General features: G+C 52.0%; 1 protein-coding gene and 1 pseudogene across 1 annotated transcript in view; one reads left to right on the plus strand and one right to left on the minus strand.

The window, feature by feature from the left end:
* Nucleotides 1-803: 803 nt before the first annotated feature.
* Nucleotides 804-963, plus strand: LOC130306467 (U2 spliceosomal RNA; annotated as a pseudogene).
* Nucleotides 964-12015: 11052 nt separating this feature from the next.
* Nucleotides 12016-12818, minus strand: part of LOC130306466 (synaptotagmin-like protein 4) — a gene marked incomplete at its 5' end in the record, with an annotated part of 18165 nt that continues 17362 nt past the window's right edge. Inside the window, 1 exon segment of the mRNA XM_056552100.1 lies at nucleotides 12016-12354. Within this exon segment, the coding sequence (XP_056408075.1) occupies nucleotides 12221-12354 (134 nt within the window).

The following is a 12818-nucleotide window of genomic DNA, read 5'->3' on the forward strand; positions in this document are numbered from 1 at the left end:
CAAAATTTAGTTATTAATTTTAAAAGGTGATGAGGAAAAAACGAAAGAGCAAAAACGGAACCTTAAGGGGTTAAGCATGCCCATCCTAATCATATAAAAAATGTTTACAAAAAAATAATAATTAAACAAAGTGATTTACTTAAGGAAATAATATATATCTGTGTAATCTATGTCAAATAACAAGGTGATCTGCGAATATTAATCAGGAATTTCACGTCTTTTTATGGGGGGGATTTGCACCAAAAGTTGCTCCTTTTTTTTTTTATTGACATTTTCATAAATTCCTGACCACGGCAAAAAGCTGACTCAAAACACGCGTAGCACCGCCAAACACAGCAAGGCGCGTATATGAAAAGTCACAAAACACTGCGCCAAAATATTGAGACAATTTTACCCAAGAAAGCAAAGGGTAAAATGCTCCATAAATCCCCCCCTTTGTCTTCAGAGCGTGGACCGGAACAGGACAGGACTAAACCCAGGAGTATGTATGAGTAATAAGAGCAGACATAGACGTTACTCTGAAAAAGTCAGACTAGACAGGAAGGAGCTTGTGTAGAAACTGTCTGGGAAACATCATGTGACCAAGGCATCAGTCAGAGACAAGCCAGGGCAGTGTTTTCCCCCTCACAGTCTTGTTATATCTCAATGTATAGATCATTTTGGGACCTCCCAGTTTCTCCACTTTCAGTCACATGACAACTTCACGTAAAGTATCAGAAACACCAGAACCGGGACCCTACAAATGTTCTTTTAAGTTGTATTGGATTCAGTATGATGACGCCGGACAGTAAAAATACAAGTAAAAATGTTCTCGGCCTTTTGGCTAAGATCAAGTGTAGTATCAGTTCTTATCAGTTTTCATGCTGGTGGGGATGGGTGCTGCATGGAGGATGCAGGTGTACCAGGGCTTTCCGGGGCTGGTTCTGAGGAATCAGCTCGACGGCTGCCCCGATGTGACCTGTTCCCTCCAGGTCCTCGCCATGAGGCTGAGAGGGTCTAGAGCCGAGGTACTTTTGTGCCTCGGGGAGTGGTGACCCCGAGGTGCCGAAACTCACTGGGAGAATCGGCTCACTGAGTGGAAGCACGGGCACCATAATCTCTTCACCTTGTGGCACTCACCTCTTGATTCCCGGCCTTCTGGCTAGGATCAGAGAAATTTTTATAGATCCGGCCGGATGTCCGGGCAGTATATCTGCACATTCACTTATTTATGTATTTTTTGTCTCACTGTGTCACTTTTTGCGTGTTATGTGTCCATAGGATTTGTCAGGATGCGGTAGCCCTTCTGGGTGTCCCTCCTGGCGGTCTAGGGGAGGTGTGTGTGGCCATTAGGTTCCTCACCTCCCTGCAAACACCCAGGGTACTCCTGCTTAGGCAGGGTACCTACCGTTATCGGCTCTGCGGGCAGATATCTTGGCTAACGCCAAGAGGGATGCCGGGAGCATTTGTGGTCCCCTAGTAGCTTCGGCGAAAAGGGACATCGAACCTGGAACCTCGCAGGTACCTTTTGGTGCGGAGGCGAAGGGTAAGGTTTGTTGGGGGGCCTCTCTCCTATCGGAGAAGGGCTTGCGATAGACCGCATCCTTTGTGCACGTTTTTTTTTTGTGTAACACGTTTGCACTTTTTCTTGCACTTTGGGTGAATCGAAAGCACGTTCCTCGGCTTTAGATTAAAAAAAAAAAAATGATGACGCCGGACAGTCCTCGTGTCACTGGTACCGCAGGAATAAGTTCTTGGTACTTCTTGTGGACTCTCACCTCCATTATTTATTTAGAATATTTTAAGCAGAGACCTGATGTTTCTAAAATGTTTAAGAAATTGTCCCAGAAAAGTCAGTAAAGCAAAAACATGCAAAACCGACGCAACAAAATACACAAAGAAACATAAAAGCCGAAGCTCATTATACGGGAGATTCAGTAGAGTTATACAAAACCATCATGTGACCACAGCCCCCAGTGGTGATCTATCGGGTTCAGATCTCACTGATCACTAGAATGAGCCGGGAGAAGCACCCAGCTGATCTCTTCGCTCCCTGGCTGGTGGCGCTGTCCGTCTCCTTGCAGGATTCGGGTTTGATAGACATATAAATTCTAAGTCCAGCACTGAGAGCGGAGGAGAGTGATCCAGGGAGGGAAGGGCTCAGCTGCGCTCTTCACCCCACTCACTGGGAAATTCAATCCAATGCACAAGACTTGGCAGACCCCACGTCTTATATGGGGACATGGAGGCTCCCCACAAACCTGGAATTCATTGGGCGCCCAATCTTCTGTGTGACACCACTAATAATTCTTAAAGTGACAGTAACACTTTACAGACACCAGTCATATGTGGAGACGTCCCACAGAATCGCTTGTGTTTTTTCTTTGTACTGAGAAATCTGATCCTGACAAAAAAGGATCCGGACAAATTAATTCTGCAAACCCCAAAATGGCGCCAACTGGTTTAAAAGGTCCAAAGTCTTTCTCTACATTATCCCCTGATAATAATAAGTATAATAAGCAAAGGAGACCCCGGTGAGCAGTATGACCCCCATGTCTGTACCCAAAGGAGACCCCGGTGAGCAGTATGACCCCCATGTCTGTACCCAAAGGAGACCCCAGTGAGCAGTATGACCCCCATGTCTGTACCCAAAGGAGACCCCGGTGAGCAGTATGACCCCCATGTCTGTACCCAAAGGAGACCCCAGTGAGCAGTATGACCCCATGTCTGTACCCAGAAAAAAACCAGGTGAGTGGTATGGCTCCCCCATATGTACCCAAAGGAGACCCCAGTGAACAGTATGGCCCCATGTCTGTACCCAGAGGAGACCAGGTGAGCAGTATGGCCCCCATGTCTGTATCCAGAGGACACCCTAGTGAATAGTATGGCCCCCACATCTGTACCCAGAGGAGCCCCCAATGAGCAGTATGGCCCCCACAACTCTACCCAAAGGAGACCCCGGTGAGCAGTATGACCCCTATGTCTGTACCCCGTGAAGACCCCGATGAGTCGTATGATCCCCATGTCTGTGCCCAGAGAAGACCCCAGTGAGCAGTATGACTGCCACGTCTATACCCAGAGGAGACCCTGGTGAGCAGTATGGCTCCCTCTGTCTGTACCCAGAGGAGACCCCTGTAAGCAGGTTGGCTCCCACAACTGTACCCAAAAGGAGATCCCGGTGAGCAGTATGACCACTATGTCTGTACCCAGAGAAGACCCCGGTGAGCAGTATGGATCCCATGTATGTACCCAAAGGAGATCCCGGTGAGCAGTATGACCACTATGTCTGTACCCAAAGGAGACCCTGGTGAGCAGTTTGGCCCCCATGTTTGTACCTAGAGAAGACCCCGGTAAGCAGTATGGCTCCCCCGTCTATACCCAGAGGAGACCCTAGTGAGCAGTATGGCCCCCATGTCTGTACCTAGAGGAGACCCTATTGAGCAGTATGACCCCTATGTCTGTGCCCAGAGAAGACCCCAGGGAGTGATATGTCCCCCACGTCTGTATTCAAAAGAGACCCCGGTGAGCAGTATGGCTCCCTACGTCTGTACCCACTCACTGGGGTCTTCTCTAGGTACAGACATGGGGGCCATACTGCGCACCGGGGTCTCCTTTGGGTATATATGGGGGAGCCATACTGCTCACAGGGGTCTTCTCTGGGCACAGATATGGGGGTCATACTGCTCACCGTGGTCTCCTCTAGGCACAGATGTGGGGGCCACACATGCTGTACCCAGAGGAGACCCCAGTGAGCAGTATGGCTCCCACAACTGTACCCAAAGGAGACCCCGGTGAGCAATGGGGCCCCCATGTCTGTACCTAGAGGAGACCCTGGTGAGCAATGGGGCCCCCATGTCTGTACCTAGAGAAGACCGCAGTGAGCAGTATGGCCCCCACGTCTGTACCTAGAGGAGACCCCGGGGTGAGCAGTATGGCCCCCACATCTGTACCTAGAGAAGACCCCAGTGAGCAGTATGGCCCGCCATCTGTACCTAGAGTGGGGGTACAGTGGGTACAGACATGGGGGCAATATCGCTCACCGGGGTCTCCTCTGGGTATAGACGTGGGAACCATACTGTTCAATGGGGTCTCCTCTGGGTACAGACATGGGGGCCATACCGTTCACTGGGGTCTTCTCTGGGTACAGACATGGGGGCCAAACTGCTCACCGGGGTCACCTCTAGGTACAGATGGGGGGGTCATACTGCTCACTGGGGTCTTCTCTGGGTACAGACATGGGGGCCATACCGTTCACTGGGGTCTTCTCTGGGTACAGACATGGGGGCCAAACTGCTCACCGGGGTCTCCTTTGGGTACAGACATTGGGGTCATACTGCTCACCGGGTCTCCTTTGGGTACATACATACAGGATATATATGGAAAGAAAAAACACAAAGAGCGTTAGATAGGCAGAGGTATGTATTAGGAAATGAAATGCTAGCGAGCAGGCACAACTCTGGACAGCGCTTTGGGGGGAGTGCAGGGGAATCCCGATACCGCTGGAGGTCTCCTCTGCTACTGGATCTTCTCCGCTGGCCGTGGATGTTCTGCAGGAGCAGGTTACTGCTGGCACTGTTAGCTGGAAAAGCGGTGCTGCAGGAGGAGGTGCTGCGGGAGGAGGTGCTGCGGGAGGAGGTGCTGCAGGTAGCGGTGCTGCGGGTGGAGATGCTGCGGGAGGAGGTGCTGCAGGTACTGTTAGCTGGAAAAGCGGTGCTGCAGGAGGAGGTGCTGCGGGAGGAGGTGCTGCGGGAGGAGGTGCTGCAGGTAGCGGTGCTGCGGGTGGAGATGCTACGGGAGGAGGTGCTGCAGGTACTGTTAGCTGGAAAAGCGGTGCTGCGGGAGGAGGTGCTGCAGGTAGAGGTGCTGCGGGAGGAGATGCTGCGGGAGGAGGTGCTGCGGGAGGAGGTGCTGCGGGAGGAGATGCTGCGGGAGGAGGTGCTGCAGGTACTGTTAGCTGGAAAAGCGGTGCTGCAGGAGGAGGTGCTGCGGGAGGAGGTGCTGCGGGAGGAGGTGCTGCAGGTAGCGGTGCTGTGGGAGGAGATGCTGCGGGAGGAGATGCTGCAGGTAGTGGTGCTGCGGGAGGAGGTGCTGCGGGAGGAGGTGCTGCAGGTAGCGGTGCTGCGGGAGGAGATGCTGCGGGAGGAGGTGCTGCAGGTAGCGGGGCTGCAGGAGGAGATGCTGCGGGAGGAGGTGCTGCAGGTAGCGGTGCTGCGGGAGTAGGTGCTGCGGGAGGAGGTGCTTTGGTCCTCCGGTGTTAATCGCAGGATGCGGGCAGAGGTATCCAGATGCGGGGCAGATGTCGGGAGATCCCTGCGCCCCTCAGCCCTTAGGATTAGCCGAGCTTGGATGGTGGTAGGGGTCGGTGGAGGACCACTTTAATTGACCAGGAGCAGCTGGATGTCGGAACCGCTGGAGAGCGGTAAAATACAATGGAAAGAGTGCAGGGTGTCTCTGGCAGGAGGCTTCCCCAAAATATGCCGACAGTGCGGGAGCGCTTCACTGGTACTGGTGAAATAGAACTGCAGACTGCAATATTAGAATCCAATAGGTATTTATTAGGTATTATAAAGGTAACAGAAAACCAAAAACAGGGGGGAGGGGGATAGCAATCTTGTACAGACTACGCGTTTCGAAAGGTATCCCTTTCTTCCTCAGGTCTGTAGTATGGTGGGATTAGTGTCCTTATATACAGTGCAAGTGCATTACTATTCCAAAATTTGGCAGGAAGTGAGGTCATGGGGGGCTGGGCGATGACGTTGGCCTCTCTGACCTTTAGTAAGGGTTTATCTTTAGCTATTATGGAAGCGACGCTTTATTCCAAACGGGCCTGTTCAGGTCTATGGTAGTTGTTCTTGGTCTGACTGTGTAGCTGGACCGGTATGGGAGACCGACTGATGAACAATTGAAGTGGTTAAAAATGTAACTTGTTTATGTAGGGTCAATGGGTTATGGGGTTTGTGGTGGAAAAGGATACATAATTAAATGTTTATCCAATTGAGATTGACAGGGGGAGAAAAAACTGATAGATTTTGTGATTACAAATTGTTACAATTCCTATTCAGGAGTCCGTACAAGATTGCTATCCCCCTCCCCCCCTGTTTTTAGTTTTCTGTTACCTTTATAATACCTAATAAATACCTATTGGATTCTAATATTGCAGTCTGCAGTTCTATTTCACCAGTACCAGTGAAGCGCTCCAGCACTGTCAGCATTTTTGGGGAAGCCTCCTGCCAGAGACACCCCGCACTCCTTCCATTGGGTACATACATGGAAGCCATATTGCTCACCTTTGGGTACAGTTGTGGGAGCCATCCTGCTCACCGGGTCTCCTTTGGGTACAGACGTGGGGATCATACCACTCACCAGATTCTCCTCTGGGCACAGATATGGGGGTCATACTGCTTACCGTGGTCTCCTCTAGGTACAGACAGAGGAGCCATCCTGCTCACAGGGGTCTTATCTGGGCACAGATATAGGGGTCATACTGCTTACCGTGGTTTCCTCTAGGTACAGACAGGGGAGCCATCCTGCTCACATGGGTCTTATCTGGGCACAGATATGGGGGTCATGCTGCTCACCGTGGTCTCCTCAAGGTACAGACATGGGGGCCACACATGCAGTACCCAGAGGAGACTATGTCTGTACCCAGAGGAGATCCCAGTGAGCAGTATGACCCCCTATCTCTTCCCAGAGAAGACCCCAGTGAGCAGTATGGCCCCCACATCTGTACCTAGAGAAGGCTCCAGTGAGCAGTATGCCCCCCCCCCCACGTCTGTACCAAGAGAAGACCCCAGTGAGCAGTATGGCCCCCACGTCTGTACCTAGAGAAGACCCCAGTGAGCAGTATGGCCCCCACGTCTGTACCTCGAGAAGGCCCCAGTGAGCAGTATGGCCATCACGTCTGTACCTAGAGATGGCCCCAGTGAGCAGTATGGCCGCCACGTCTGTACCTAGAGAAGACCCCAGTGAGCAGTATGGCCCCCACGTCTGTACCTAGAGAAGACCCCAGTGATCAGTATGGCCGCCCACGTCTGTACCTAGAGAAGACAGCAGTGAGCAGTATGGCCCCCACATCTGTACCTAGAGAAGACTGCAGTGAGCAGTAGGGCCCCCACATCTGTACCTAGAGAAGACCCCAGTGATCAGTATGGCCCCCACATCTGTACCTAGAGAAGACCCCATTGATCAGTATGGCCCCCCACGTCTGTACCTAGAGAAGACCCCAGTGATCAGTATGGCCCCCCACGTCTGTACCTAGAGAAGACAGCAGTGAGCAGTATGGCCCCCACATCTGTACCTAGAGAAGACTGCAGTGAGCAGTATGGCCCCCACGTCTGTACCTAGAGAAGACCCCAGTGATCAGTATGGCCCCCCACGTCTGTACCTAGAGAAGACAGCAGTGAGCAGTATGGCCCCCACATCTGTACCTAGAGAAGACTGCAGTGAGCAGTATGGCCCCCACGTCTGTACCTAGAGAAGACCCCAGTGATCAGTATGGCCCCCCACATCTGTACCTAGAGAAGACAGCAGTGAGCAGTATGGCCCCCACATCTGTACCTAGAGAAGACTGCAGTGAGCAGTATGGCCCCCACGTCTGTACCTAGAGAAGACCCCAGTGATCAGTATGGCCCCCCACGTCTGTACCTAGAGAAGACCCCAGTGAGCAGTATGGCCCCCCACGTCTGTACGTAGAGAAGACCCCAGTGAGCAGTATGGCCCCCACATCTGTACCTAGAGAAGACCCCATTGATCAGTATGGCCACCCACGTCTGTACCTAGAGAAGACCCCAGTGATCAGTATGGCCCCCCACGTCTGTACCTAGAGAAGACAGCAGTGAGCAGTATGGCCCCCACATCTGTACCTAGAGAAGACTGCAGTGAGCAGTATGGCTCCCACGTCTGTACCTAGAGAAGACCCCAGTGATCAGTATGGCCCCCCACGTCTGTACCTAGAGAAGACCCCAGTGATCAGTATGGCCCCCCACGTCTGTACGTAGAGAAGACCCCAGTGAGCAGTATGGCCCCCACGTCTGTACCTAGAGAAGACGCCTTTGAGCAGTATGGCCCCCACGTCTGTACCTAGAGAAGACCCCATTGAGCAGTATGGCCCCCACGTCTGTACCTAGAGAAAACCCCAGTGAGCAGTATGGCCCCCACGTCTGTAGCTAGAGAAGACCCCAGTGAGCAGTATGGCCCCCACGTCTTTACCCAGAGAAGACCACAGTGAGCAGTATGGCCCCCCCACGTCTGTACCTAGAGAAGACCCCAGTGAGCAGTATGGCCCCCACGTCTGTACCTAGAGAAGACCCCAGTGATCAGTATGGCCCCCCACGTCTGTACCTAGAGAAGACAGCAGTGAGCAGTATGGCCCCCACATCTGTACCTAGAGAAGACTGCAGTGAGCAGTATGGCCCCCACGTCTGTACCTAGAGAAGACCCCAGTGATCAGTATGGCCCCCCACGTCTGTACCTAGAGAAGACCCCAGTGATCAGTATGGCCCCCCACGTCTGTACGTAGAGAAGACCCCAGTGAGCAGTATGGCCCCCACGTCTGTACCTAGAGAAGACGCCATTGAGCAGTATGGCCCCCACGTCTGTACCTAGAGAAGACCCCATTGAGCAGTATGGCCCCCACGTCTGTACCTAGAGAAAACCCCAGTGAGCAGTATGGCCCCCACGTCTGTAGCTAGAGAAGACCCCAGTGAGCAGTATGGCCCCCACGTCTGTAGCTAGAGAAGACCCCAGTGAGCAGTATGGCCCCCACGTCTGTACCTAGAGAAGACCCCATTGAGCAGTATGGCCCCCACGTCTGTACCTAGAGAAAACCCCAGTGAGCAGTATGGCCCCCACGTCTGTAGCTAGAGAAGACCCCAGTGAGCAGTATGGCCCCCACGTCTGTACCCAGAGAAGACCACAGTGAGCAGTATGGCCCCCCCACGTCTGTACCTAGAGAAGACCCCAGTGAGCAGTATGGCCCCCACGTCTGTACCTAGAGAAGACCCCAGTGAGCAGTATGGCCCCCACGTCTGTACTCAGAGGCAGAATGTAGACAAGTCTTGTGTTCTCCATCAGGATGTACGAAGCTCCAGACATTTCCATGACTCAGGGTTTTCACACTCAGGTTCTGCCGCTCAAGCATTTTTGTAAAGTTTAGCTGGAAAACAGATTAAATTCTGGAATTTAAGAACAAAGCGGAAAATCCATGATAAACCAGATGTGTACGGAGAAATCCCACCAGGGACAACACAGACAAGTCCTTCAGTTTAGATTATGAGGAGGGGTAAAGAGAAGAAAAGATCCCCCCCCATAATAAAGGATTGTGGGACATCCAAAATCATATGGAACAGGATGAGGAACAACATGGGAAAATAATAGATCTAGATCTGGTCCTTAGGAATATGGTCCTTAGAAATCTGGTCCTCAGGGATCTGGACCTCAGGGGAAATTCTCCTCAGGGATCTGCTCCTCAGGGATATATGCTCCTCAGGGATATGCTCTTCAGGGATGTGGACCTCAGGGGTATGCTCCTCAGGGATCTGGACCTCAGGGAAATGCTCCTCAGGGAAATGCTCCTCAGGGATCTGGACCTCAGGGAAATGCTCCTCAGGGATCTGGGACCACAGGGATCTGCTCCTCAGGGATCAGCTCCTCAGGATATGCTCTTCAGGGATGTGGACCTCAGGGATCTGGACCACAGGGATCTGGTCCTCAGGGATATGCTCTTCAGGGATGTGGACCTCAGGGATCTGGACCACAGGGATCTGGTCCTCAGGGATATGCTCTTCAGGGATGTGGACCTCAGGGATCTGCTCCTCAGGGATGTGGACCTCAGGGATCTGCTCCTCAGGGATATGCTCCTCAGGGATCTGCTCCTCTGGGATGTGGACCTCAGGGATCTGCTCCTCAGGGATATGCTCCTCAGGGATCTGCTCCTCTGGGATGTGGACCTCAGGGATCTGCTCCTCAGGGATATGCTCCTCAGGGATATGCTCCTCAGGGATCTGTACTGGGTCCCATTTTGTATAATATTTTCATCAGTGATATTACCGAGGGTCTCGATGTTTTGCCCTTTTTGCCCCAGGGTTGATGTTCCTGGAGGGATCCGCCAAGTGGAAAAGGATTTGGGCAAAATAAAATATTAAACAGAACTTAGGACACCGACATCTAATGTGGATAAGAGCAGATAATATATGGGATCCAGTCCTGACCTCAGTGTGTGACCAAGGGATTTATAGAAGACTTAAAGGTCAGCAGAAAAAGACAGAGCAGAGGGAAATGCTAGCAGAATGCTTAGGTGCACAGGGAGAGGTATTAGCAGTAGAGGGGAGGTGCTCATGGGTGTATAGGGAGAGGTATGAGCAGTAGAGGGAGGTGCTCATGGGTGTATAGGGAGAAGTATTAGCAGTAGAGGGAGGTGCTCATGGGTGTATAGGGAGAAGTATTAGCAGTAGAGGGAGGTGCTCATGGGTGTATAGGGAGAGGTATGAGCAGTAGAGGGAGGTGCTCATGGGTGTATAGGAGAGGTATGAGCAGTAGAGGGTGGTGTTCATGGGTGTATAGGGAGAGGTATGAGCAGTAGAGGGAGGTGTTCATGGGTGTATAGGGAGAGGTATGAGCAGTAGAGGGAGGTGCTCATGGGTGTATAGGGAGAGGTATGAGCAGTAGAGGGAGGTGCTCATGGGTGTACAGGGAGAGGTATGAGCAGTAGAGGGAGGTGCTCATGGGTGTACAGGGAGAGGTATGAGCAGTAGAGGGAGGTGCTCATGGGTGTACAGGGAGAGGTATGAGCAGTAGAGGGAGGTGCTCATGGGTGTATAGGGAGAGGTATGAGCAGTAGAGGGAGGTGTTCATGGGTGCACAGGGAGAGGTATGAGCAGTAGAGGGAGGTGCTCATGGGTGTATAGGGAGAGGTATGAGCAGTAGAGTGAGGTGTTCATGGGTGCACAGGGAGAGGTATGAGCAGTAGAGGGAGGTGCTCATGGGTGCACAGGGAGAGGTATTAGCAGTAGAGAGAAGTGCTCATAGGTGTATAGGGAGAAGTATAAGCAGTAGAGGGAGGTGCTCATGGTGTATAGGAAGAGGTATTAGCAGTATAGGGAAGTGCTCATGGGTGTATAGGAAGAGGTATTAGCAGTAGAGAGAAGTGCTAATATGTGTAGGGAGAGGTATAATCATTAGAGGAAGGTGCTCATGGGTGTATAGGGAGAGATATTAGCAGTGGAGGGAGGTGCTCATGGGTGTATAGGGAGAGGTATGAGCAGTAGAGGGAGGTGCTCATGGGTGCACAGGGAGAGGTATTAGCAGTAGAGAGAAGTGCTCATAGGTGTATAGGGAGAGGTATAATCATTAGAGGGAGGTGCTCATACGTGTAGGGAGAGGTATAATCATTAGAGGGAGGTGCTCATGGGTATATAGGGATAGGTATTAGCAGTAGAGGGAGGAGTTCATGGGTGTATAGAAGGAGGTATTAGCAGTATAGAGAAGTGCTCATGGGTGTAGAGGGAGAGGTATTAGCAGTAGAGGGAAGTGCTCATGGGTGTATAGGGAGAAGTATTAGCAGTAGAGGGAAGTGCTCATGGGTGTATAGGGAGAGGTATTAGCAGTAGAGGGAAGTGCTCATGGGTGTATAGGAAGAGGTATTAGCAGTAGAGAGAAGTGCTAATATGTGTAGGGAGAGGTATAATCATTAGAGGAAGGTGCTCATGGGTGTATAGGGAGAGATATTAGCAGTAGTGGGAGGTGCTCATGGGTGTATACGGAGAGGTATTAGCAGTGGAGGAAAGTGCCTATGGGCTATACCACTGAGGGCAATGGGTATTCAGTACCTGACCACTCTAGAAACAAGTAGCCTGAGGACATGATCCTGGTCACCAATGGTTAGAGAAACTGGACACCAGGCCTCCATCTGATCCGGGGGCCTCCAGCTGATCCGGGGGCCTCCAGCTGATCCACCATCAGATCCAGGGGCCCATCTTAAGAAGGATTGTCTGGCTGGGAGACCCCTATAAAGCGGCCGGTTCTGACATCTTGGAGACTTTAACGTGATACAAGTTTAATAATTGTATAAATCATCAGAACCAGAATCCCCTCCCCACCACGTTTACTCCGTATAACAACAATCCACAATATAAGACATAATCACCAAAATATACAATATTATTAGAAGATACAAGTGTTATTGATATATAGAGTCCTATAAGGAGACGCTGGAGGCCAAGTCCTTCTGGTCCTGGATCGGGCGTTACTTGCCCATGGTGGGCCGGAGCTGTAAGGACCCCTCAGCCCAGGAACCTGGATATTGTGTCATCTTCGTCCACAGACCGAGCTCCTCCCCCGTAGAGTCCATCCAGTCCACAGGTTGTCCATTGTATAACCCTACGGAGAACGTACAAGAGGTGAGTTATAGAGAGAGCCGAACATTGTATATGGAGGACGGGGGCTCAGCCAATAGGTGTCCATGTATATGGAGGACGGGGAGGGGGGGGGGAGGGGGGTCAGCCAATAGGTGTCCATGTATATGGAGGACGGGGGGGGGGGGGTCAGCAAATAGGTGTCCATGTATATGGTGGACGGGGGGGGTCAGCCAATAGGTGTCCATGTATATGGTGGACGGGGGGGGTCAGCCAATAGGTGTCCATGTATATGAGAGGACGGGGGGGGGGGTCAGCCAATAGGGTGTCCATGTATATGGAGGACGGGGGGGGGGGTCAGCCAATAGGTGTCCATGTATATGGAGGACGGGGGGGGGGGGATGGGGGTCAGCCAATAGGTGTCCATGTATATGGAGGACGGGGGGGAGGGGGGGTCAGCCAATAGGTGTCCATGTATATGGAGGAAGG

The sequence above is a fragment of the Hyla sarda genome, unplaced genomic scaffold (genome assembly GCF_029499605.1).
Source record: "Hyla sarda isolate aHylSar1 unplaced genomic scaffold, aHylSar1.hap1 scaffold_1374, whole genome shotgun sequence".
NCBI classification, from domain to species: Eukaryota; Metazoa; Chordata; class Amphibia; order Anura; family Hylidae; genus Hyla; species Hyla sarda.